This window comes from Microchirus variegatus (genome assembly GCF_963457635.1).
Source record: "Microchirus variegatus genome assembly, chromosome: 3".
Taxonomy (NCBI): Eukaryota; Metazoa; Chordata; class Actinopteri; order Pleuronectiformes; family Soleidae; genus Microchirus; species Microchirus variegatus.
In genome coordinates, this window is record NC_139804.1 from 9,701,779 (window position 1) to 9,725,761 (window position 23,983).

The 23,983-nt window shown below is 39.4% G+C and overlaps 1 protein-coding gene across 1 annotated transcript in view; it reads right to left on the bottom strand.

Annotated features, from left to right (window-relative positions):
- Positions 1-380: 380 nt before the first annotated feature.
- The window catches only part of LOC310924322 (histone-lysine N-methyltransferase EHMT1-like), a 36,790-nt gene continuing 13,187 nt past the window's right edge, over positions 381-23,983 (bottom strand). The window contains exons 7-23 of the mRNA XM_083886027.1: positions 23,789-23,932; positions 21,449-21,756; positions 21,277-21,357; positions 21,084-21,172; positions 19,876-19,982; positions 18,783-18,905; positions 14,761-14,862; positions 14,573-14,677; positions 11,558-11,712; positions 10,632-10,799; positions 8,063-8,207; positions 6,775-6,852; positions 5,989-6,104; positions 3,241-3,327; positions 3,073-3,151; positions 1,460-1,635; positions 381-1,384 (exon numbers count right to left, since the gene is read on the bottom strand). Coding sequence (XP_083742153.1) covers positions 1,267-1,384; positions 1,460-1,635; positions 3,073-3,151; positions 3,241-3,327; positions 5,989-6,104; positions 6,775-6,852; positions 8,063-8,207; positions 10,632-10,799; positions 11,558-11,712; positions 14,573-14,677; positions 14,761-14,862; positions 18,783-18,905; positions 19,876-19,982; positions 21,084-21,172; positions 21,277-21,357; positions 21,449-21,756; positions 23,789-23,932 — 2,181 coding nt within the window. The 3' untranslated portion in view covers positions 381-1,266. The remainder of the gene's footprint in view (positions 1,385-1,459; positions 1,636-3,072; positions 3,152-3,240; positions 3,328-5,988; positions 6,105-6,774; positions 6,853-8,062; positions 8,208-10,631; positions 10,800-11,557; positions 11,713-14,572; positions 14,678-14,760; positions 14,863-18,782; positions 18,906-19,875; positions 19,983-21,083; positions 21,173-21,276; positions 21,358-21,448; positions 21,757-23,788; positions 23,933-23,983) is intronic.

Genomic DNA, 23,983 nt, shown 5'->3' on the forward strand with positions numbered 1-23,983 from the left:
CGCCTAGACATCTCTTTACTAAAACCTCTGTCATTTTACTCTGCCTCACTTCAACAGCATCAGACTTTGCACAGCTCATTTAAGCTCCTACTGCATATTTTAAAGGTGACATTTGCTTTAAAATGCAATTTTTTTTAGGCTAGAGAAAAAAAATCCTTCATTTATCCTGTGTTCCATGTGCATTTACTCTGACACAGTGGCATCTACAGTGAAACTTACACCTCTGGTGTAATCTCACAAGTTATCTTTATTTTGATACCAAGATGATTCACATAGAGCTTGTAACGGCAGAAATTTACTCTATTTAGTTTGGGCATGTCATTTTCGAGCAGGGACTCCAAAAAGAGGGTCAGGGAAGAAGAGGCTACAAATGTGTTTAATTGATTTGGACATGCAGTAAAAAAGCACAGAGATTAAACTAGCAAAAATATTATTTCTCTAATTCCATCAGTACAACATGTTGCATTATTAAAAGGACAGTCAGTGAGTGTTAAAACTCATACAGAACCTTTACCTTAACAGGTGTTATGAGCTCAATCCCACTAGTTTATATCTAAACAAATCATTGGTATTGTGGTTTCTGACTGAAGGCATAATTTCTGACAGAACAGTGAAACAAGTTCCTTGTTCAGACATGTTAACATCCATGCTGAGCGATCACAAGCGGACAGTGATCACAGCTTTTTAGCATATTTAACAAATGGCTCACTTAATAAAATCCATGCCTCTTAAAATCTATTGTAACAATTCTATACCAAGGCACACAGGAGTTATTTATAGGTTTAATGTTCTATGTTTCGTGACTTCAGTGATTGAAATCATTCTTTTGGATTTACCTTAGTGACAGAAACTTGAGCTTAACATACTTAACTTACTTTGGTGGGAGAGAGTGAGGGGTTTACAAACTTCAGTTTACAGTAGGAGAAAACTGTCAGAAAGCTGAAAACGGCAAGATTGAGTGGCAAAGTTATTCTACATATATTGTACACTTAATCTGGTGTTAAGTTGCTAAAATGTGTTTTGCTGAGAGTGAGCATCCAACCTGGTTTCAAGCAGGTACATGAATTAATATCAGTGGCTACAAATTAATCAAGATATGGGCCCTGAGAATAAAAAAAAACAAAACAAAAAACACATTTCCTCTCATAGAAAGAGACATCTCCTCCAAGGTTTTTTTTAAAGACACATCCTTAGAGCTGCACACTTATGATGGGATGTTTATACCAGGTCTGAACGGGGGCCAGTGTGTCCAGGCAAAAGGAGAGGTTAGTGGTCACCAGTGAGTGCGCGCTTGCTGGCAGACGAGTGACGACACTTCGCAGAACCACACTGGCAGCTAAAGTACTTGCTCTTCACCTTCCAGTAGTTATCTCCGTAGTCAAACCTGGAGAAAACACGAGTTCACTGTATTATTTGTGTTTTATTTTACGAAAGTTCAGCGCCCCCACCCAACACTCACCCTATCTGGTCTCCAGCTTTGATGGGCCTGCTGGAGAAGAAGGCTATCCTGGGGAAGCGGAGGTCCTGGTGCATGGTGAACACCCTGACAACCAGCAGGTTGGGCTCACACAGGTGGTTGACAAAGCGGCCAACGTTACCAAAGAGTCTCCCGTCGATACAGTGCACGTCCCCCACCTGAACATGATGGTAACCAGAGTCACGGACATCATCATCACATTTTATATAAGGTGACACAGTGAATGTTGAAGCATCAGACTAACATGTAGTCAGCGCACAGACAGACACTGTTGTAGCAGGAAGTGGTTGATGCATTAAAGCCTGAGTCATTGTTAAATAACCACTGAGATTTTCGCCTTTTATCCAAACATCAGTTTTTCACAAATCTTCCCTCTGGTGGCATGTGGACAGGTCTATCGCCGACTTCTTGAGTGGAAATGTGGTGAACGCAAGGTCAACACCACGTCCAGTTCTGAGTTCTGGGGTAAATAAGACTCAGAAAACCGAGTAACAATGCTATCATTAAACATTAAAAAAAAGATTTAACCCAACTGGAATACACTATGATTTGTTTTTTAATCATCTTTTTTATTCTTTAATCCATAAAGCACTTAAGCCTGAAAAGCTACATAATGCCAGACTAGGGGCCCACAATGGATAGAACACGTGCCCTTGTAATGTTCCGAATTGTGTTATTTGATTTGTGTTATTCATTTGTTCCTACTGTCCACAGTGTTGCAGTATAAGAAACACCGTCATTTTCCAAGAGGAGGATGAGCATGACAGAGGCAGTTCATGGTTAAGAGGATGGTCACACCCTCACTCTTCACTGAGTGAGAATGATGAGGCAAAATGAGCAAATACACAAACGGGGGGTTTCACACCATTCTTTCAGGAGAACAAATGGCTACTGAGAACTAAAGACTGAGTCACTACTTCAGCAAATGATCCATCCATCATCATTACATCGAACCACAGTCTGTAAAAACCATCAAGTCTGGACATTATACACTCATCCTGTGTCTGTGTGTGTGTGTGTGTGTGTGTGTGTGTGTGTGTGTGTGTGTGTGTGTGTGTGTGTGTGTGTGTGTGTGTGTGTGTGTGTGTGTGTGTGTGTGTGTGTGTGTGTGTGTGTGTGTGTGTGTGTGTGTGTGTGTGTGTGTGCAACTCTGCAGCTCCACCTATTGTCCAAACATGAGTCAGTGCCCTTTTTTTTTTTTTTTTTTTTAAACCAACACTGATGTAGGGCTGGGTGATATGGCCTAAAAATAAAATCCACAATTTTTTTTTAACTACTACTTGAGATTTTAGACATTTCCCTGATAATTTTTTAAAAATCTGTCAAACAAATAAATTCAATTTTGATTTAAAATCGATTAACCGCCCAGCCCTACGCTGATGTTGTTCAAGAGCGTGAATCTAAAACTAATTACATTTATCTTAGTAAACGCAAAACATGGCTGGTTTTAATGTGATGGGTGATCGGATACGTGCGTTTATCTTCAAATGTATGCAATTGAATTACCCTGACTATATAAAAAACTAAACAAATAACATCTGATGCATCCCCCTCCCCCCCCTCGTTGTCAATGTGCGGTTGTCTAATTCAGTCACCTTATTGTCGAGGGTGAACAGATACGAGTCATTCTCTCGTTTGTTGGCCTCTGCGTCGCTGATGAGTTCTCCCGCATACCTGAAGAGGCATTAGAGGTTCTGTTCAACATTTCATGTTTGTGAAAACACTGAATTCAGTTGTTCTCTCGCATCAGAGTCTGTCCTTACTCGCAAACGAATGTTCCTTGAGGGATATCCTGCATGGCTCTCACTCCCCAGCCCATTGTCTGTGTCCTGTAGAGCTGCAGCCGGACTCTGAAAGCAAACAGCAAAGGCTCTTATGTAATCCAGCAGCTGAGGAAGAGGCAGCACCATTCAGAGGTACATTAAGACGAAATTGTATTGATTTTATTCAGGAAAACACAGTTTCACAAGAGAAAAACAATTTGAGGCAGTACTTTTCCTGGAAGAGAGAATTGATTTCTTTACTTCTGGCCTGGTATAAAGCCAACTATTAGCAAGATGTAGACTGGGAGGAAACTTTTTTAATTTTAAAACTGCTTTTCTAGCTCTGCATCGTTCATACTCACACACCTGAGATTCCATTTGCATACAGTGGGCAACATTATCAAGACAGGTGAAGGTTATTTGCAGAACATACCACAAAGCAGGAACTGGGGTGGTATTTTTGAGTTTTTTTGAGGATAGTTTTTTTCTTTTTTAGTTCACTCTGAAACAAGTAAAAGTTACATAATACAACCTGCTTCAGCACAGACTCATGACATATCTGTGATGTCTTTTCCTGATTTTAAAGGTTTTTAGTCACATAATAAGTTTATGTTATTAAATAAAAATAATTTAAAAAAGAGTCATGTACACGATGGGTAAAAACATAAAAAATACATGGAAACAATATAAAACGATATACGAACATTCATAACAACTCATTTTTCTTAATTTAAACCTGATTATTTGTGTTACAGCCAGCGATGGGAATAACGGCATTGAATACGTCGTTACTTTTTTCAGTAACAAGTAATCTAATTGATTACTCTTCTCATTATTATAAAACCCTTATCGTTACTGCCCAAAAATGTGCGTTACTATATTGAAGGCAGTTGTTTTACATACGACCTCTGAGCCGAGTGACAGAAATGCCTACTTGTCCTTGGTGAGGGTGGGGGCAGAGACAATCACAAAAGTGATGGCGATTGGCTGAGGTTGAGTAAAATTATATGGTAAGCCAATCAGAGGTGAAGTTGGGCGGGTGCTTAGTCACGCTGTGCGCAGCAAATGTGTGCAGTAGAAACAGGAATGGTGAGCCCAAGTACTGTAATTTACAGACTATATGCAGCTACTTTTTTCTTTTGAATGGTGTAGGAATTAGAACACTTTCTATATGTGCCTCCCACTTTTTAGGGGACCAAAAGTAATGGGACAATTGACTGAAAAGCTATTTCATGGACAATTGTGGGCTATTCCCTCATTATTTCATCTTCAATGACACAGGTAAAAGTTTTGGAATTGAGTGTCATTTGCATTTGGAATCTGTTGCTGTTAACTTTCTATATGAGATCCATGGAGCTGTCAGTGAAGCAAGCCATCATTAGGCTGAAAAATCAAAACAGACCCATCAGAGAAATAGCAAAAACTAAAAAAAATTAGGTGTGGCCAAATCAACTGTTTGGAACATTCTTAAAAAGAAAGAACGCACCGGTGAGCTCAGCAACACCAAAGGACCTAGAAGACCACGGAAAACCGACAGAAGAATTCTTTCCCTGGTGAAGAAAACACCCTTCACAACAGTTGGCCAGATCAAAAACACTCTCCAGGAGGTAGGTGTATGTGTTTCAAAGTCAACAATCAAAAGAAGACTTCACCAGAGTGAATACAGAGGGTTCACCACAAGATGTAAACCATTGGTGAGCCTCAAAAACAGGAAGACGAGATTAGAATTTGCCAAACAACAACTAAAAAAGCCGTTACAATTCTGGAAGAACATCCTCTGGACAGATGAGACCAAGATCAACTTGTACCACAGTGATGGGAAGAGAAGAGTGTGGAGAAGGAAAGGAACTGCTCATGATCCACAACATACCACCTCATCAGTGAAGCATGGTGGTGGTAGTGTCATGGTGTGGGCATGTATGGCTGCCAATTGTATTTATTGATGATGTAACTGCTGACAAAAGCAGCAGGATGAATTCTGAAGTGTTTCCAGCTATATTATCTGCTCATATTCAGCTAAATGCTTCTTAACTCATTGGACAGTGCTTCACAGTGCAGATGGACAATGACCCAAAGCATACTGCAAAATCAACCAAAGAGTTTTTTAAGGCAAATAAGTGCAATGTTATGCAATGGCCAAGTCAATCACCTGACCTGAATCTGATTGAGCATGCATTTGACTTGCTGAAGACCAAACTGATGGGAAAATGCCCCAAGAACAAGCAGGAACTGAAGACCGTGTCAGTAGAAACCTGACAAAGCATCACCAGGGATGAAACCCAGTGTCTGGTGATGTCTATGCTTTCCAGACTTCAGGTTGGAATTGACTGCAAGGATTTGCAACCACGTATTGAACAATGAAAGTTAGATTTATGCTTGTTTAGTTTGTCCAATTACTTTTGGTCCCCTAAAAAGTGGGCGGCACATATAGAAAGTGTTGTAATTCCTACACCGTTCACTTGATTTTTGATGTAAATACCCTCAAATTAAAGCTGAAAGTGTGCAGTTAAAGCACATCTTGTTTGTTGCATTTCAAATTGATAGTAGTGGTGTATACAAACAATAGAAAGCCACAGAAACACTACTAAAATTTGATAAACAGAATTTTCTTTAAGGGTATATAGTTCCTTGAACACGAGGAAATGCAAACGAGGGTGAACACCTGAGGAGATACAGTAGTATTTGTGTTACTGGAATGGAAAGTGAGATTTCCGGGACGGGGTGGGGTACTGGTTACAAAAGAGTTACCCGAGTCCGTTCTGGACCACTCGGTTCCTGCAGGACCTCCAGCAGGAGCAGGCATGGTTACATTCAAACAGCACTGGAGGCTCTCGCTGACAGAAGTCCAGTGGCAGTCGACCCTCCTAGAAAAATCACACACACAGTCACCCATGCTGTTGTTAACTGCAGAGATGTTTTATTAGGGATGGTGACTGATTTTATTGATGAATTCACATTTATAGTTTTAGAGGATATGTTTGAAATGAAAAGAGGTTTTCTCCAACTTCCACTGCCAACGCTCCCCTTGGTCTCCCAATAATAGGATAATTTCCATCATAGATCCAGACGGAAGCAACAGCAGCTAACCTGTCGTTCTTACGAATGAACAACAGATTAGATAGGGTTAGCTGCTGTTGCTTCGGTCTGGATCTATGACTAACCACGCCCCCTCATTCGCATAGAATGATTGGAAATGGAAAAAAAGGCTGGAAATAAATAAATAAATGTGGCATTTGGAAATAAAAGTCTCCTGAAAATAATTATTGTATTTATTTATTTCTGTTTTTATACATTTATTTAATTTTGGCTCCAAACAAACAAACATGCATGCATAGTTATGTTAACACGTTTGAACAATAATACAGTTATGTCAGATCGCAATTCAATCAATTTGGCACCATTTTCTGGCCCGTTTTCGCCCGTTTTAGTCAGAGAGAGTGCTGGAAATTAAAACAAACACGTGTGACTATGAATGTGTGTGTGTGTGTGTGTGTGTGTGTGTGTGTGTGTGTGTGTGTGTGTGTGTGTACTTACGCTGTCATACCAACATCTCAGACTGAGCTGACCACACATGCAGGTGCTGGATGAGCAGTTGTCTGTACAGCTGCAGTGCTGCATGACACAGACGTCAGGTATTATGATATTTTGTAGCATACATCTTAAATTGCTGCATTATATCATAAAGGAAGTGCGTGCATGGTATAATATCACACATGTTGGAAATGTTCAATTTCAGGCATTGGATAAAATAAGATAAATCGTGACAAAGGCAAGACAAAGGAACAACTTACAAATATTTCGCCTGTTAAAGCCATTTTTTTCTGAAAATGTTCATGATTTTCATTTATAAATCATTGGTTGTTTGAATAAGAAATATCAGTTAAATATATCATATAGGAGACAAACAAATATTTGAGAAGTGAAATAAAGTTTATATGATTTACAGAAAGTGTGCAAGAATTATTTAAACAAAATAAGGCATGTGTATAAGTTTAGGCACCATAAAAGAAACATTTTGTGCATCCTCCTTTTGCAGAAATAACAGCCTCTAAACGCTTCCTATTGCTTAGAATTAGAGTCTAGATTCTGGCAGAAGGTATTTTGGACCATTCTTCTTTATAAAACATCTCCAGTTCAGTCAGGTTTGATGGTTTCCGAGCATGGACAGTCAGCTTTAAATGACACCACAAAGTTTCAATAATATTCAGGTCTGGGGACTGAGATGGCCATTCCAGAACATTGTATTTGTTCCTCTGCATGAATGCCTTAGTAGATTTTGAGCAGTGTTTAGGGTCGTCCCGGCACAACTTCAACTCTGCCACTGATTGCTGGACATTGTTCTCCAGAATCTGCTGATATTGAGTGGAATCCATGCAACCCCAATTTGAACAAGATTCCCAGTCCCTGCACTGGCCACACAGCATGATGGAACCACCACCAAATTTTACTTTAGGTAGCAAGTGTTTTTCTTGGAATGCTGTGTTCTTTCTCTGCCATGCATAACGCCCCTTGTTTCGCCCAAATAACTCATCAGTTTCATCAGTCCACAGCACCTTGGACCATTAGCATTCATCTCTATAGTTCGCGATTCCTCGTCATCCTTGCTCCACTGTGTTTTACTTACTTTTCCCCCTTGTCTCCATTGTTACCCTGCTATCCAATTGTTTTTAGTATTTCTTGAGTTTATTCTGTAATTGACAGGGTATTACATATATTCTGTCAGAGGAGACCGTCTTTCATCTCGGTAAGGGTTAGGGTTATACATGTATATATATATATATATATATATAATGAACAACATTCAGATACATAAAAGTGTCACCTGTAAGTGAGTGATGTCCTTGTCTACATTGATTGGGGAAGTGACACAGCTGTCTGGGATGTATTTGAAGTTTTCTGGGCAGGGCTCGCTGTCCATGCCGTTAACGCAGGTGATAGGAACCGCCTCATACCCCCGAGAGATGTCCCTACAAGAAGAAATCAAAAGTCTGATTTAAATGTCCGGTAGTCAGAAAAATGTATGGACAGCCACTTCTTAAGCACACCCGTTCAACAGCATCGGAATGAGGAAGAAATGTGATTCAGCCCAGATCTACACTTTAGAGTTTGGTCACATTGAATAGAGCTGATGTCACACAACCAATGTACCGCCATACCATATATATATATATATATATATATATATATATATATATATATATATATATATATATATATATATATATATATATATATAAATGGCATGCCATTCAGGAAATTAATCTTTGTATATATTGAATGAAACCTTGAATATATATAATGAAACCTTGAATATATTGAATGAAACCTTGAATATATTGAATGAAACCTTGAATATATATATTGAAACTTGAATATATTGAATGAAACTTGAATATATTGAATGAAACCTTGAATATATATAATGAAACTTGAATATATTGATAGCTTTGGGCACGTTACTCACACAGCAGATTGACAGACAGACAGTTTTAACAGTTACACTGTATTCATGTATGTATTTTCTGGTTGATATATGCCATTAAACTGTGTTACAGTGATAAACACAGCAGTAATGTAGTAATATATTTTTTTAATTCCATAGAAATTTTCTCCGTAAGGCATAATCTCATTATGCATTTGTCTGTCTGTCAATCCGCTGTCAAACTGACAATGTGTCGCCGATCATCAAATACGTTCAATATTAAACTAAATATTCAGCCTGCATTGGTCTGTGATTGTGGGTGATTCGTATTATGTCCAAACAATATATGAAGAGCTTCTCTTTCATTTCACAAAATCCTTGTAGTCGCAGCAGCTTCTCCAGTCCCGGAGAAGTGCCGCGTCAGAGCGCAGTGCCATTACGCATGGCCATTCACTGTGTTTACCTTCATTAAATCACCTGAAACCTAAATCAAGCTAACCATACAGACCTATACACACAGCAGAGTGTTCCGTTAATAGTTCTGCTTTTTTATGAAGGATTCGCTGTTACCAGGGCTCATCATCCGCTCCACCGAGATATAGAATATGATGTATATCTTTAAATGTAATCTACTGAGAGCCCTCATCTAGTTTTAAATAAAGCCTAGCTATTCTTACCGCTTGTGTCTTGGGCTACGGCCGGAGATTGTACACAGGGGCTGTTTTGGGGCACTTTTGTGAGGTTGAAGGCATGCTGAGATTGGCCTGATAAACAGCTGTTGTAGTCGGTCTGCCACAGTTAAAGAGGGAGCGAACTTCTTCGTCAGAAGAACGGGCAGCATATTGAGCAGGTGTATCGGGAGGATTTTCACACGCATTCGCCAGTGTCTTAATGATGTCCTCATTGTTTAATATTGCTGCAACGAGATTGCGAGCGGCTTGACTCATTGTCACTTTTTGCTGCAGCATCCACTCGTTACACAATATGGCCGCAAGCACTTCCGTGAAGTCTGACGTCAGTCAAGATTTCATTATATATATTCAAGGTTTCATTATATATATTCAAGATTTCATTCAATATATTCAAGGTTTCATTCAATATATTCAAGGTTTCATTATATATATTCAAGGTTTCATTCAATATATTCAAGGTTTCATTATATATATTCAAGGTTTCATTATATATATTCAAGGTTTCATTCAATATATTCAAGGTTTCATTCAATATATTCGAGTTTCATTCAATATATTCAAGTTTCATTATATATATTCAAGGTTTCATTCAATATTCAAGTTTCATTATATATATTCAAGGTTTCATTCAATATATTCAAGGTTTCATTCAATATATTCGAGTTTCATTCAATATATTCAAGTTTCATTATATATATTCGAGTTTCATTCAATATATTCAAGTTTCATTATATATATTCAAGGTTTCATTCAATATTCAAGTTTCATTATATATATTCAAGGTTTCATTCAATATATTCAAGGTTTCATTCAATATATTCGAGTTTCATTCAATATATTCAAGTTTCATTATATATATTCAAGGTTTCATTCAATATATTCAAGTTTCATTATATATATTCAAGGTTTCATTCAATATATTCGAGTTTCATTCAATATATTCAAGTTTCATTATATATATTCGAGTTTCATTCAATATATTCAAGTTTCATTATATATATTCGAGTTTCATTCAATATATTCAAGTTTCATTATATATATTCAAGGTTTCATTCAATATATTCAAGGTTTCATTATATATATTCAAAGATTAATTTCCTGAACGGCATGCCATAATATATATAGATATATATATATATAGACATATATAACCAGCAGCATATACTGTAAAAAGAAGGAAAAATAAAGCCACAGAGAAACAGTGCAAATACAAGCAGCCACAAACATTAAGTGTTACTAGTCACACTTATGTAGCACGACAGCAGTGAAAAGTGTACCTGCAGAGCACTCTCTCTCCACGACAGTCCCTGCCTCTCCTGGCATCTGTGAGCTTCTTGTTTGTGTTGAGTGCCGTCCACACGTTAGAGCCGTAGACGCAGCAGTCAAAGGGCGTCTCTCCCTCCTTGTTCCTCTGATTCACATCTGCACCACGGGACAGAAACAACCTGTGGATGGCAGAGATTTAACTTAAAAGCCTGGGAAGTTGACACGCAGAGGAGAATGTACATATTTCCAACTCAAAAGTAACACCACCTGCTATCTGCTATTCATGTGGGTTATGCATATTTATAAAGTGATAATGTTTATTCAGCTGTGAATTTCAAAAGACCTTGACTAAGGGATAATTTCAAACTCTGTGTAAGACTATTAAAATGTTAAATAGTGCATTAATAAGAGACAGCTGAAAAGGAGACACTAAACCTGAAGATTGCCCCTCCAATTCTGCAGCCAACACTCGTGTTATATTATGCAAGAATACAATCAACATTTTTAGTAGAACACAAAGTTTACTATTTTCACACCTAGTTGGAATGCATTTGGTATTTATTTATTTATTTTTAAGCATTATTGATCGATCATTTCATAATTTTTATTTAATTATTTCATTTTATTAACATCTATGCACAACCTCGAGTCAAAATTGCTGACAAGAAGTAGAAAAAAAGGTGCTGTTTGACTAATTCACTATATAATACTAATAAAGTTAAACAGAGTAGATTTGGTCCGAATCTCAATTAGTATGAAATGTACTATTTCTGTGCAACTTTAACACTACAAAATGTGCTGTGTGTACAACTACTACAACTCAGAATTGAACTCAGAGTTCACTCCTGTAGTTTAAAAAAAAAGAAAAACAGTTATTGACTGCTCATAAGAAGCCTGTGTAACCAGGGTAAAACCTGCTCGAGGACAAGAGACTCACATAACACACTCCAGGTGGTTCTCTCTAGCAGCGACATGAAGTGGAGTGTCACCGTGAACGTTGACAGCGCCGAGGTCACACTGGGCCTCCAGCAGAGCCTGGGCCACGTCGTCACAGCCAGACAGAGCCGCCCAGTGCAGACAGACGTTCTCCTCCTGGTCAGGAAGAACACATTATAATAAAGTATGTGTACGACATAAGTAAGAAAAATAATAATAATAATAATAATGATCATTTATTAAATTTAGAGCAAATCCTAATAAAATCCAGATTTAGGTGTTGGCAGAGGTACAGTATGTGCTCTCAGATCACATATACATACAGTATATACATGCATATACAGGGTTTCCCCTCAGTTCAATATACTCAATATACTTTTTCCCTGTTATAAGGGCTTTTTCCCCTGGTAGTTTTTCCTTACCCTGGTCGAAGGTCTAAGGACAGAGGATGTTACCAACCCTGTGAACAAATTATGTTTTGTAAACTGTGGGCTATACAAATAAAGATTGAATGATTGAGATTGATTCCATGGAGTGAAAATAATGAAAAGTGCGCTCTGCTCTTCAGAGTCTGTCACCGCGTTTTACTAAGATCCACTCAGATCCCCTGCACTTCATCGCGACTGTACTCGATCCTCATCATAAAGATAATTATTTGGATGTAGGGATAAAGCTGCATGTAGAGAAATTATCCAGTCTGCGTTGGATACAGAGAGCCCGCTTGGAGACGGCGAACGGCACGGCGCAGGAGAGGGAGTACAGAACTGCACAGGGCCATGCGCAGAAATAAAAGGGCTGTCTGTCTGCACCAGATGAGGCAGATGAGGGGGCACTACCAATTTTTTTTATGTTTAAGTTATGTGTTTCAGTATTGTTAATAAATGTCTTACAATAACACATAATAGTCATAATTTCAAATTTTCTGTCAACTTTTAAAAACATTTTTTACAAAAACACTGTGGGCCACCGGTGGGCTGCCCAAGAGGCCCTACCACTGGGCTTAGCAGATTTTCTGGGTGAAGCCTTGATATATAGATATATATATCTATATATCAGGGCTTCACCCAGATAGACTGTATGTACACACATACAGTATACATACATTTATACACATATATATATACACACACATATATAGACATAATAGATATATACACATACACACACACACACATATATACACACATATACACATACATATATATTAGGGATGCAATGGTACAGTTTTCCCACGGTATGTATACACATTAATTAACTTACGTACTTAGGGCCTGATTTACTAAGATTCCAAATAGTGAGCGCTAAATTGCTTGCGCGAGCAGAAAGACTGCGCCTGTTACTGGATTATGTTTTGCGGGTGAACTACTAAGATTGCGGCCGCAATTGACTACAGGCGCAGAAGTGGTTAAGACCGCCCTATTTAAATGAGGATTTTGCGCGAGTCAAGAGTTGTCCACATGGAGAAAGAGCAGACTCAACGGAAGCGCAGAATTAAATTTGAAGCCACTGAACAGAAAGTGACGTTCAGCGATGAGCTGATAACTGAGATCGAGGGATATGACGTCCTTGTTCCCCGGGTCCATAGGACCTTTTTATATTATTATTATTTTAATCATGCGTCGGTATTTTGGACAGCGCCATCATTACCTGACCTATCAAACAAAGAAAACTATGGACAATGGATGTTGCTGTAAAAAAAAGAAAAAGAAGGTGCTGCGCTCTCCTCCTGACTCACCTGCAGCTCACTGACAGCTGCCAGGGAGCGAGTTCTGCTGTTTCTATCAAGATTACACATAGGTCTAATTTCAATGGATGAGTCACTTTTTTGTCAATATGTAAATAATAAATAAAGCGGATCATCAAAACAGCTTTTTAGTCCCAGTCCGTCCCTGGTTTCATCTGTGTTCATTCAGTCAGGCTGAGTTTCCATTAAGCGTGCCAACAGCCTTTGATCTGACGTCAGAGGTGACGAAACAATCGATATAGATGATATATCTATAGCTGATTCAGATAGTTACATTAAATAGTGATTGTTGTGATTATTTATTGCATTTAAATGTGTCTGGAACTGGAAGGGTTAGAGTTAGGGTAACCTGCCTGTGAAGTTTTGGTGACGTGTGCGCACTGTGCCACCTGCGCTTCGCCGTGCACCGAGAGTAGACCAGGTTAGAGCTGGACCCGTTAAGGTAAAGCGGGGTTCCCCGTTCCTCCGGTCTTAACCGGGGAACATCGGTACGACCCCTCCTTGAACCTCAAACTGCAGACCAAGGTAAGCCCATACCAGTACAAACACGCATTTATCCTGCTATGGATATCTATATTTAATTTATTCAGATATACCAAATAAGAAATAAATGTGCGTCATCTGTGAACGCGTAGATGAACATGCTCTGGAAAAGCGTAATTTCCTGATTTACAAATATAACTATAAATAACCGCAGCCATGTGCGCGCACCGCTGTGCCAGTTAAGACCTGCCTTTCAAACGTGCTAAATATAGACGCAAAAATAAACACCGCAATCAGTTTCAGGTTTGATAAATCACTTTGCGCGTGCTAAAATAACATATTTACATTTTCTCCTCCCATCACACGCAAAATAGCGTGTAAACGCCCCATATTGCATATGCATCAAGGCAAGAACGCTAAATGGGTTGCGAGTGCTATTTTGCCCGTCTGAGGGACGCACTCCTCGTTGCGCCCTGTTAGTAGATCAGCATCAACGCTAATCTGCGTGTGCAATCCAGTTTGCACACGTTTTTGCACGCGCAAAGCTTTAGTAAATCAGGCCCTTAATGTATAGACTATGACATCCTTCCGGTTGGAAACAACTCCACTTTTAATTAGAACTACGTCTACTTCTTATTCAGTATCAAGGTGACACAGCGGCCTTCAGACTCTGTGCTTAAATTTGACTGTCCAGAAATATATATTTGCCTCCCAGGAGATGAAAGTTGTTAGAGGGCAAACAGAATGATGAGGGCAGGTGTGTGTGTGTGTGTGTTCGGGGGAACTCACCTTATCTCTGATGTTAATGTCGGCCCCTCTGGACAACAGCAGGTGGACCAGCTCCTTGTGCTTGTACTCGATGGCCCAGGTGATGGGAGTCCATCCCCCGTCATCCTGAGCAGACAAGTGTCACCACTCATGTACACAACACTGTGTTTTATCAGCAGGAGGTGGATGAACGGATGAATGGCTTTTACCTGACAGTTGATGTATTTGGATGCCTTGGCGAGCAGGTGATGGATTATGTCACAATGTCCCACTTTAGCTGCCAGATGCAGACAGGTGAAACCCATGATATCCTGAGATGACAACATGATTCGTACTGAACAACAATGCCACTGTTAGTACGTTTACAAGGTGGGGCATTTCAACGATGCATAGACTGCAGGAGTTAAAATATATTATGTAAAAAAAAGTATTTTATTAAGTCATAGAATGGCCCTGGTGTGTCATAAAATATAGGGCTGGGTCCATAAAAATCAATTACAATTATAATCGATGCATAAAACCCATAATCGATCTTTTAGTAAAAACACTTTACTGCGGCGTGAAGACTTTACTCTCATTAATCTCGTGAGAATAACGGTTAATAAAGGTTTGAGCGCTTGAAGAAGACGTTCGATAGGTCACTAATTCCAGACAGCTGTATGAATGAACTATGCAGAGCCATCTGCCTCTGCATCATTGATTCATAGATTTATGTGCGGTAAGTGTGATCACTTGTCAGCGTGAGAAATATCATGTGTGGCCTGTGACTGTGTGAATTCATTAAAAAGCGCGTCTCATGCTGAATGCGCGTGACTTGAGAACTCTGTTGATTTGTTAGAACCGCGCTACATGTTGTGTGTCTTTGTATAAATGACAGCATTAATTCTGTAAAAAAAAATTCATAACCAAATAACATTGGTATTGTAACTGAAATATTCCTAATTAAATTCAATTGAATTTAATCTAATTGAAAACGAATCAAATCGAATTGTGAATCGAATTGAGACCTTGTGAATCGGAATCGAATTGATTCAGGAAATTGGCGGCAATACCCAGCCCTACACTGATACCAGTGGTGCAGTCAAGGCTGGGCGATACGGGCCAAAATCTTATCACATCATATCATATTTTCTTTTTTACATAATTTGATATTGACATATATTAGGATATACATTAAATCAATATTTCTGTAAGGCTGGGTGATAAATAATATCTGTATATTTTAGTTCTATATGCTACAGTGCAGATATAAAGCTGCACACAGGTTGTTTCTTAAAGCTCACATAGAGTGGTCCTGTTGCACATATGTTAGTTATGGAGGTCTACTTAAATACATTAACTTGTTTTTATGGTCAAAAACCAATAGAAGTCACTCTTTTCTGACACTGTGCTCAGCCGCGCTATTTCAGACTGAAATCTCACACTCAGAAGACAGAGTGTGTTGTAGGGTGACCACCTGCAAATAAGCCCAAGGGGGGACAAGGGGTATGTTTCTGAGGGACAATGTAGGACACCTGGCGCGGCGGTCCCCCCACCTCACGGGCAGACTCACTAATAGTGGTTTACTAATTTCTAGCACATACCAGCTTACATGGTATATTAACCACTTCTTCCATGACCCTCTTTTTGGAGTCCCTGCTCGAAAATGACATGCGAAAACTAAATAGAGTAAATGTCTGCAGTTACAAGCTCTATGTGGATTATCTTGGTATCAAAATGAAGATAACACTTCACTGTAGATGCCACTGTGTCAGAGTAAATGTACATGGAACACAGCATAACTAAAGGATTTTTTTCTCGCGCCTAAAAAAATATTGCATTTTAAAGCAAATATCACCTTTAAAATATGCAGTAGGAGCTTAAAAACACATGGAGGTCATGTAAGAACATGTGGACATGAGCTGTCTGATGCTGCTGAAGTGAAGCAGAGTGAAATTACAGATGTTTTAGTAAAGAGATGTCTAGGCGTTCTCACTTTTGGCACAGCTTGGCACCATCTGTGCCATTTGAGATTTGAGGTACCAAATTATTAAAAAAAACAATTTACTTTTATTTATATGTCACTACAGATCTAAAAAGAAAAAAAGTATGATAACTTGGTATGATAAATCGATGCTTCCTGTGCGGTGCGTAATGACAACTCTGTGGCTCTGTTGCGCCTTCAGTTACGCAGCGCCATTGCTATGGCTTACCTTGGTCAATTAGGGTGATTGACAGCTCGTTTTAAACCTCTAAATCGGTAGAATCAGACCCCAAATGTGTGTGAATCACTTCATTAGCTAGTCAAAAGGACATAAATCCATATGACGCATTTGTGCAGACATTCGCCCTTCTCTAATCAGAACGATCTAATGTCGCTCTGTAATGATCAATCAGACCGGGATTTGTCCCCAAAGCATGCTGGGAAGTGTAGTTCTTCATTAGAAGTGGTTTTGTTCCGGTGGAAATAATTTGTTTAGATAAACAGCAAAGGTAAGACAATATTTCTGGTTGTATTTCTTGAAAGTCAGTTGTTGTTTTGCTTTTATTTTGGGGCTGGATCCGTGAATCTTGGTCGTAGAGTTATAAAAATGGTACCGTTAGAATCTCCGCTGTCCAGCCGACACGTGTTATTTTTGTTTACATAATCACGCTGACGCCCCGGTGCCGCTTTTCAATGTGTGCGCTGTGACGTTTTTTTCCGCTCCTGCTGTTTTATCCATCGGTGTCTTAATTGTGTTTCGTGAAAAAATAGCTTCGTCACGACTCCCCGCCGCAGTCCCTTTTATGACTTTGACCCGGAGTAAGAAGACACTGTCGCTCGTGAAACACCTCCACAACGGACGTTATTCTCCTGCGGTTCAATGTACGCAACCGGATGTGCCCGGACTAGTGCCTGGAGCAGGAGGATCTGCTGTTCAGGAGAACCGCTGTTGACGTAACCGGACCGGGTTTTTTCAGAGATCTCGCTGAGCCCAAGATTACAATAAAACACAGCGTTCTCAGCAGTGGCTGAACTGTTTGTTTCGAAACTTCAGGGCTTCATAAACAAGGTAATGATGCAGATACACACTAAAAAACAGCGTTAATTGTAACTTCCAGTCTAGGTCCGCTTAAAACGTCAGTTTCCAGCTGGACACTGACTAGGTATTACTACATTCAGGGGTGTGAATGGCAAAGGACAGAAAAAAAAAAGGAAAATATACGCTGCACATACCATGACGCGACGGCATTGTATTGTTTCAAAAATTAAAATAAAGGGCAGTAGCCTACATGGAAGAGAGTCAAACCATGTTAAAAAAAATGTAAACCTGGAACCTAGTGGAACCTGGATTTTAATGATTTTTTTGTCAAATTGAGCAAAGAAACCAAACAATATTCACATTTAAGAAGCTAAAAAAATCACAAAGCTTGTATTAATTGTTGAAAAAACAACAAAAAAACCTCTCTAAAATTGATTAATTCATAATTGCAGCCCTACTGGTTACCTAAATGTTTCACAAATATTAGTTAACAAAAAAATCATAAAAAATGATTTATAATATATAGTGCTGGGCACTATACAGCGTTAACGTTAACACATGAAAAAGACACGTGACGTCACGTTTACGTAACTCCCGATTGTTAAAATGAGTCTCTAAAGTAACGCTAAACTTTAAAAACAGAGGCACACACATACAGTACACAGGTACACACTACACACTACACGAGCTAATGCAGCTAACGGAGCTAACTGCTAAAAGAGAGGCACGTAAACATGACGTTTCGCGCGTCTTTTCCGGTCAGTCGTCATGGAAACTCGTCATGCGTTATAACGCTGTTCAAATTATGACAGTCCCGGACCGGTCCAAAAATATGCGTCGGCCCACCCGGAACGCCCGTTGGCCAGTCCATGCCTGCACGTCAGCCAAAATAACGGATTATGTTGCGAGTGAAACGAAGACTTGTGGCAGAGGCACTAAAACCGCTCCACAGTTTACCCGACTGCGCACCCGACACACCCGCATGCTCTGACACACCCCCGGATCATGCAGGTCCACATTATTCACGTGAGGCTCATTTTCAGGCCGAAAAAAACGGAATACCGTTTATAAACGGAAAAATCACACCCCTGTACATTACACAACAAATAACTAAACTGTGAAATTGAAATGGTGACAGTGGATGGAGTGATGGACTAGGAATACGAGTCAACATGTCTGGGTGGCAGAGGAGATGATCCAACAGTGAGAGCATGAGCTCACGGACTCACCTTGTGGCCGATGGCTGCTCCCCCTCTCAGCAGGTACTTCACTGTGTCCAGATGGTTGTTTTCACAGGCCACCATCAACGGCGTTCTCTGCTCCTCATCAAACATGTCCAGGTTGGCTCCAGCCTACACACACACAAACAAAATCACTATTAAGATAGTTCAAAGTAGTTCTATAACTTCAATATTTCTCCTTCATGACAGAAAAGTGGATCACATTTATCAATTCAGCAAGTCATATTTATGGAATATTACGTTAAGTGGTAGGCTGAAAAATGTGGCCCTTTTCTTATTTTTTAAATAAATGTTTACACACTTTTGTTCTCAAACACTCGATAAATGCTGCTAAGTTTGGTAAAACTTTATCATTTTCATACCAAAGTTAATTTAACAAACTTTTTCCTTAACCTCCCATTTCAAGTATTCAATGTGTATTTAATCAAGTGTTGTTCAATATATTTTCAAGTAATTCTTTGCTTATTATTTCAGAGCTAAAAAATATCTGCCAAAACACAACCGCCTCATACCTCTCTCAACCATCAGCTGCCCAAATTTCAATTGTCAGAGTCTGCAATTGTCTATCTACAGTGCAGTTTTAAATGTAATTTCCATTCTAATCACATGGAACATTAAAAACAACTTAAACAGAGCAAGGGTTGAAGCAATTAATTATTCATTGCTAAGCTAATCATCAACTATTTTGATAATCAATTCATTGGTTTAAGTTTTCTGATTTTACAGCCTCTTAAATATGAATATCTTCTGGTTTCTTTGCTCCATATATCAAATAAATCATTAAAACTGAAAAGTTAGTTTGGTTTGTGGAAGAAAAATGTTTTTTTCAGAAACAAAATATGTTTTCTACAGTGTGTAGACCATCATGTACTGTATATAGGTCAGGAAACTATTTTATGTAAAATGGTAATTTGACACATATTGTGGCCTCCTGCGATCTGCTAGTTCCCTTATAATGAAGCCTGTGAAATGTCTGAGTGACTAAGTTTGTGTGAACAAAGCAGATTATTGTACAGGAAAAAGAAAATCACTCTGTCCAGAGAAATTTCTGAATATCCTCAGAAGCCTCCAGTTTCCTCACCTGAACCAGCATGTGGCAGATCTCTTGGTGACCCTCAGAGGCTGCTGCATGAAGAGGAGTGCGTTTGCTTTGGCCCTCCACCAAAAAGTTGGGGTCCTTTCCATCAACTGTAAGGAAATACGAGATTAGGTAAATAGTGTGATAATGCAGATTTCCCCTCTTTATATTACACAGTGGCTGAAACAGTTTCTCTCCAGTCTTCTGTTCAGGATTTTTGGTTTGCTCTCTGCAAACCAGAGATTATTTTGTCTTGAAAATGTGTCTTACCTCAATGCAAAAACACAAAAAAGTTACTTTATTCAAGATTCCCAAAAGATGAGGAAATTAAGTAGAGAAGAAGAGCAGATTCTTGCTGTGAGGATGCAGTTACCACTGATAGAGAAAGAGGGAGGCAGAGAACAGGACTGTACCTAAATCAGCTCTGTGTTTGCACACAGTATGTCTTTAAATTGTGACAAAAATAACGTCAATATTCTCTACAAACACTGTATCAAAGTGACATTCGCTGACTTTGGTCCTCACTAAAGTGAGTATGCTAAGATGTTTAGTAACACACAAGTCAGAAGACAATTCCTTATCAATTTACAGGGACTAAGGACAGATCCAAAAAGACTGTCACAAAAAGTCCATCTATGATGGTTCTGTGATCACACTGGCTCAAATGATTCTAAATGACAAAGTCACAAAGTTCTTTAAAACAAATATGAGCCGTTAGTGTGTGTAAAATCAACTGTCTCAAGCTTTCATTCATCAAACATCCATCGCACTACTCAATTACGCACTCATGTCAACATGAAGCAGAACCTCAAAGAAAAGCCTCCAGCATCTTGGGTTGTGGTGCTCCTAATAAAACGTTCAGTGAGCCTCTGTTAGTGAAAGTTAACTTGCCTAATGTTTGTGCTTTTTGTGTAAATGTTAATTCTTAAATGTGCTTCTGGTATTTCTATAAAACACATTAAGTTAAAAAAAAAACATGCAATGAATGTATGTATGAATGATGGTGGTGGTCGAAGGGGCCGTTTGGCGCACATTAGCAGCCAGGCTTCCGTCAGTCTGCTCCAGAGCAGCTGTGGCTACATGTAGCTTACCACCACCAGTGAGAATGTGTTAATTAATAATGGCCAATTTGTAAAGCGCTATTAAATAATCTCTGTGTATGATAATAATGATAATGTGCTACAAAACAAGTTTGACTTGCTTTGCCTTACCTAAGAGATGAATAACCTTCTGCAGCTCTCCTTGTTTAGCAGAGATGTAAAGCTGTCTGTTCGGATACTTCATTTTCTTTGGTTTCAGGCTAAAAAGAAAATACAAAAAGGTTTTGATTAATGATTAAGATTCAAAAGCCAACTGAGGAGCCAAACTGTAGTTGCAAAAGTCATGTTTCATGGTTGCACTGACTTCTCATCATCCAGTGCCGTGAGGATGCTCTCCAGTGATTCTGTAGCTCTATCTGCAGCACACACAGTATCGCCCTTTAACCTAAAAAAAAACAAGAGAGAAGCAGTGAGATTTTTATTTGACCCTACTTAATCACTTCCATGTATTCTCCGTGTCATTGGTCTTGTGTTACCTGTTTGGACTCTCCTCCCTGTTCCTTTGAGGCGTGCTGGTCTTCTTAGCTCGAAGTATCTGTGGGATAGCAGGCGTGGTCGATACCGAGGGTAGGGTGGCCACAGTGGGCACAGCTGGAAGTGACAGCCTGGGATTGGATCTGGGCACAGACGCTGACTGGTCAGCCATCGGTACTGTGACTTCCTTGGCTCCGGTGGCATCCTCTCCACAGTGTGGACAAAACCTGCATTCCTTCAAGATGGAGGCGCAGTCACGGTGAAAGCGGTGCGAGATGCTGCCATACGGCCTGCACTCCATGAAGGTGCCCTGTGAAACAGACCGAGACGAGGTAGAATTTGAGTTATGACTACGGTTGTTTTTGGGGGTGTGGTTGTATGAGGTACTGACACACGGAGTCACAACTGCCCCCAGTGCCTAGATCTGCATAAGACAAGCAGGCAACTTGACAACATGGCTTCCATAGCAGGAAAAACAGAGTTAAGCCACCTAACAAAAGGCACATCTAATGAAATCTACACATGCCAAAGTCTACAATATAAGTGTGTGACTTTTCTTTCCAATTAATTGCTACATACATACATACACATAATACAGAAGACTACATTTTGTGTTGCTCTGTAAACAGTGTAAACCTGGGGGCCTCATCCATGTCTGTTCATCTGTGTGGGGAAACTGTTCAATAGATATGATCTCAACATCATATATTATATTCCACCATGATAAAACGGTTTGCTTTGATATTAAACGATATGTAGTGCACAAAAAAACAACAATTTTATAATGCAAAATGAATCTATAAATAACAAACTATAAAACACACTTATTAATCGTGAATCTCCCCCCACACCATAGAGAAAATCTATCAAATCAATATTGTTGCCTCCATTAGTTTGTTGAAATTTAGTTTATTTGTGACTTCAGTGTTTAAAACTGAATTAGATTAGACCCCATTCAGATTTACTTTAGTCAAACAAACTTAACTTAAAATAAAATAGCAGTAAACCAGCAGCTCCTGTGTCCCTGTGATCTAAAAAGGCTGATTTACCTTTTGGACTTTGGTGCTGGAGAGTGGGTAGTTTAACCACTTCTTCCCTGACCCTCTTTATGGAGTCCCTGCTCGAAAAATGACATGCCCAAACTAAAGAGAGTAAATCTCTGCAGTTACAAACTATGTGGATTATCTTGGTATCAAAATACAGATAGCACTTGTGAGATTCCAGAGGTGTAAGTTTCACTGTAGATGCCACTGTGTCAGAGTAAATGTACATGGAACACAGCATAACTGAAGGACTTTTTTCCCTCGCCTAAAAAAATATTGCATTTTAAAGCAAATATCACCTTTAAAATACGCAGTAGGAGCTTAAAAACACATGGAAATAACAACACGTGGACATGAGCTGTGCAAAGTCTGATGCTGTTGAAATGAAGCAGAGTGAAATTACAGAGGTTTTAGTAGAGATGTCTAGGCGTTCTCCCTTTTGGCACAGCTTGGCACCATCTGTGCCATTTGAGATTTCTTAGGTACCAAATTATTAAAAACCCATTTAATTTGATTTATATGTCACTACAGGTCTAGAAAGAGTATGATAACTCGCTGTAAATCGATGTTCCCTGAGCGGTGCGTAATAACAACTCTGTGACTCTGCAGCGTCTTAAGTTACGCAGCGCCATAGCTCTGGCTTACCTTGGTCTATTTGGGTGATTGACAGCTCGTTTTAAACCTCTAAACCGGTAGAATCAGACCATGGTCTCCAAAATGCGTGTCAATCACTTCACTAGCGAGTAAAAAGGACATAAATTCATATGACGCAAAAAATGGTACCGCTGGAATCTTTAGATTCTCCGCTGTCCAGTCGACACATGTTTTTTTTGTTTACAAAATCACGATGACAGTCCGGTGCCGCTTTTCAACGTGTGCGCAGTAACAGTAACCAGCACCTGCTGGTTTTCCCGGTGGTTTTTTAACTGTGTTTCTTGAACATAAGAATGGTTTATATGAGCTTTTAGCTGAGTTTCTGACCTTTCTGTGGGTATGCAGCATGTCTTTGTTTGTTAAAGTTAGATATGTCTGTCGGTATAATTGTCGCTGCGTCCGACGCTGCCCCCGGTACCGGGGGCAACCGTGAAGAAGAGGTTAAGCAACACAAACGTCAGTTTCCAGTCAAAAAAGGCTGTCTCACGGTGACATAAAGCAGCAAAAATATTGTTACGACACTGTAGAATTAAGTTGGAGCATATTTTATTAAATACATTTGTCAAATGTATTTTTTCTCCTACTTAAAGGCACAGTGCAGTAACGTCAGTGCTGGATGTAGCTGAAGTATCAATATCCCCTCACCGCCCTGCAGAACAGTCCACAGCCAGGGCAGCACTGGTGCTTGACCATGCCGGCCCGGTGGTCCTCACACAGAACCAACAGATGGACAGTGTTGGAGGGCCGCATCATTTCCTGCTTCATCACTCGCTTCTGGCAGATACTCAGCTGTGAAGAGAGGAAAGCAAAGAGGTAAATAGTGTTTGTGCCAGTGAGAGG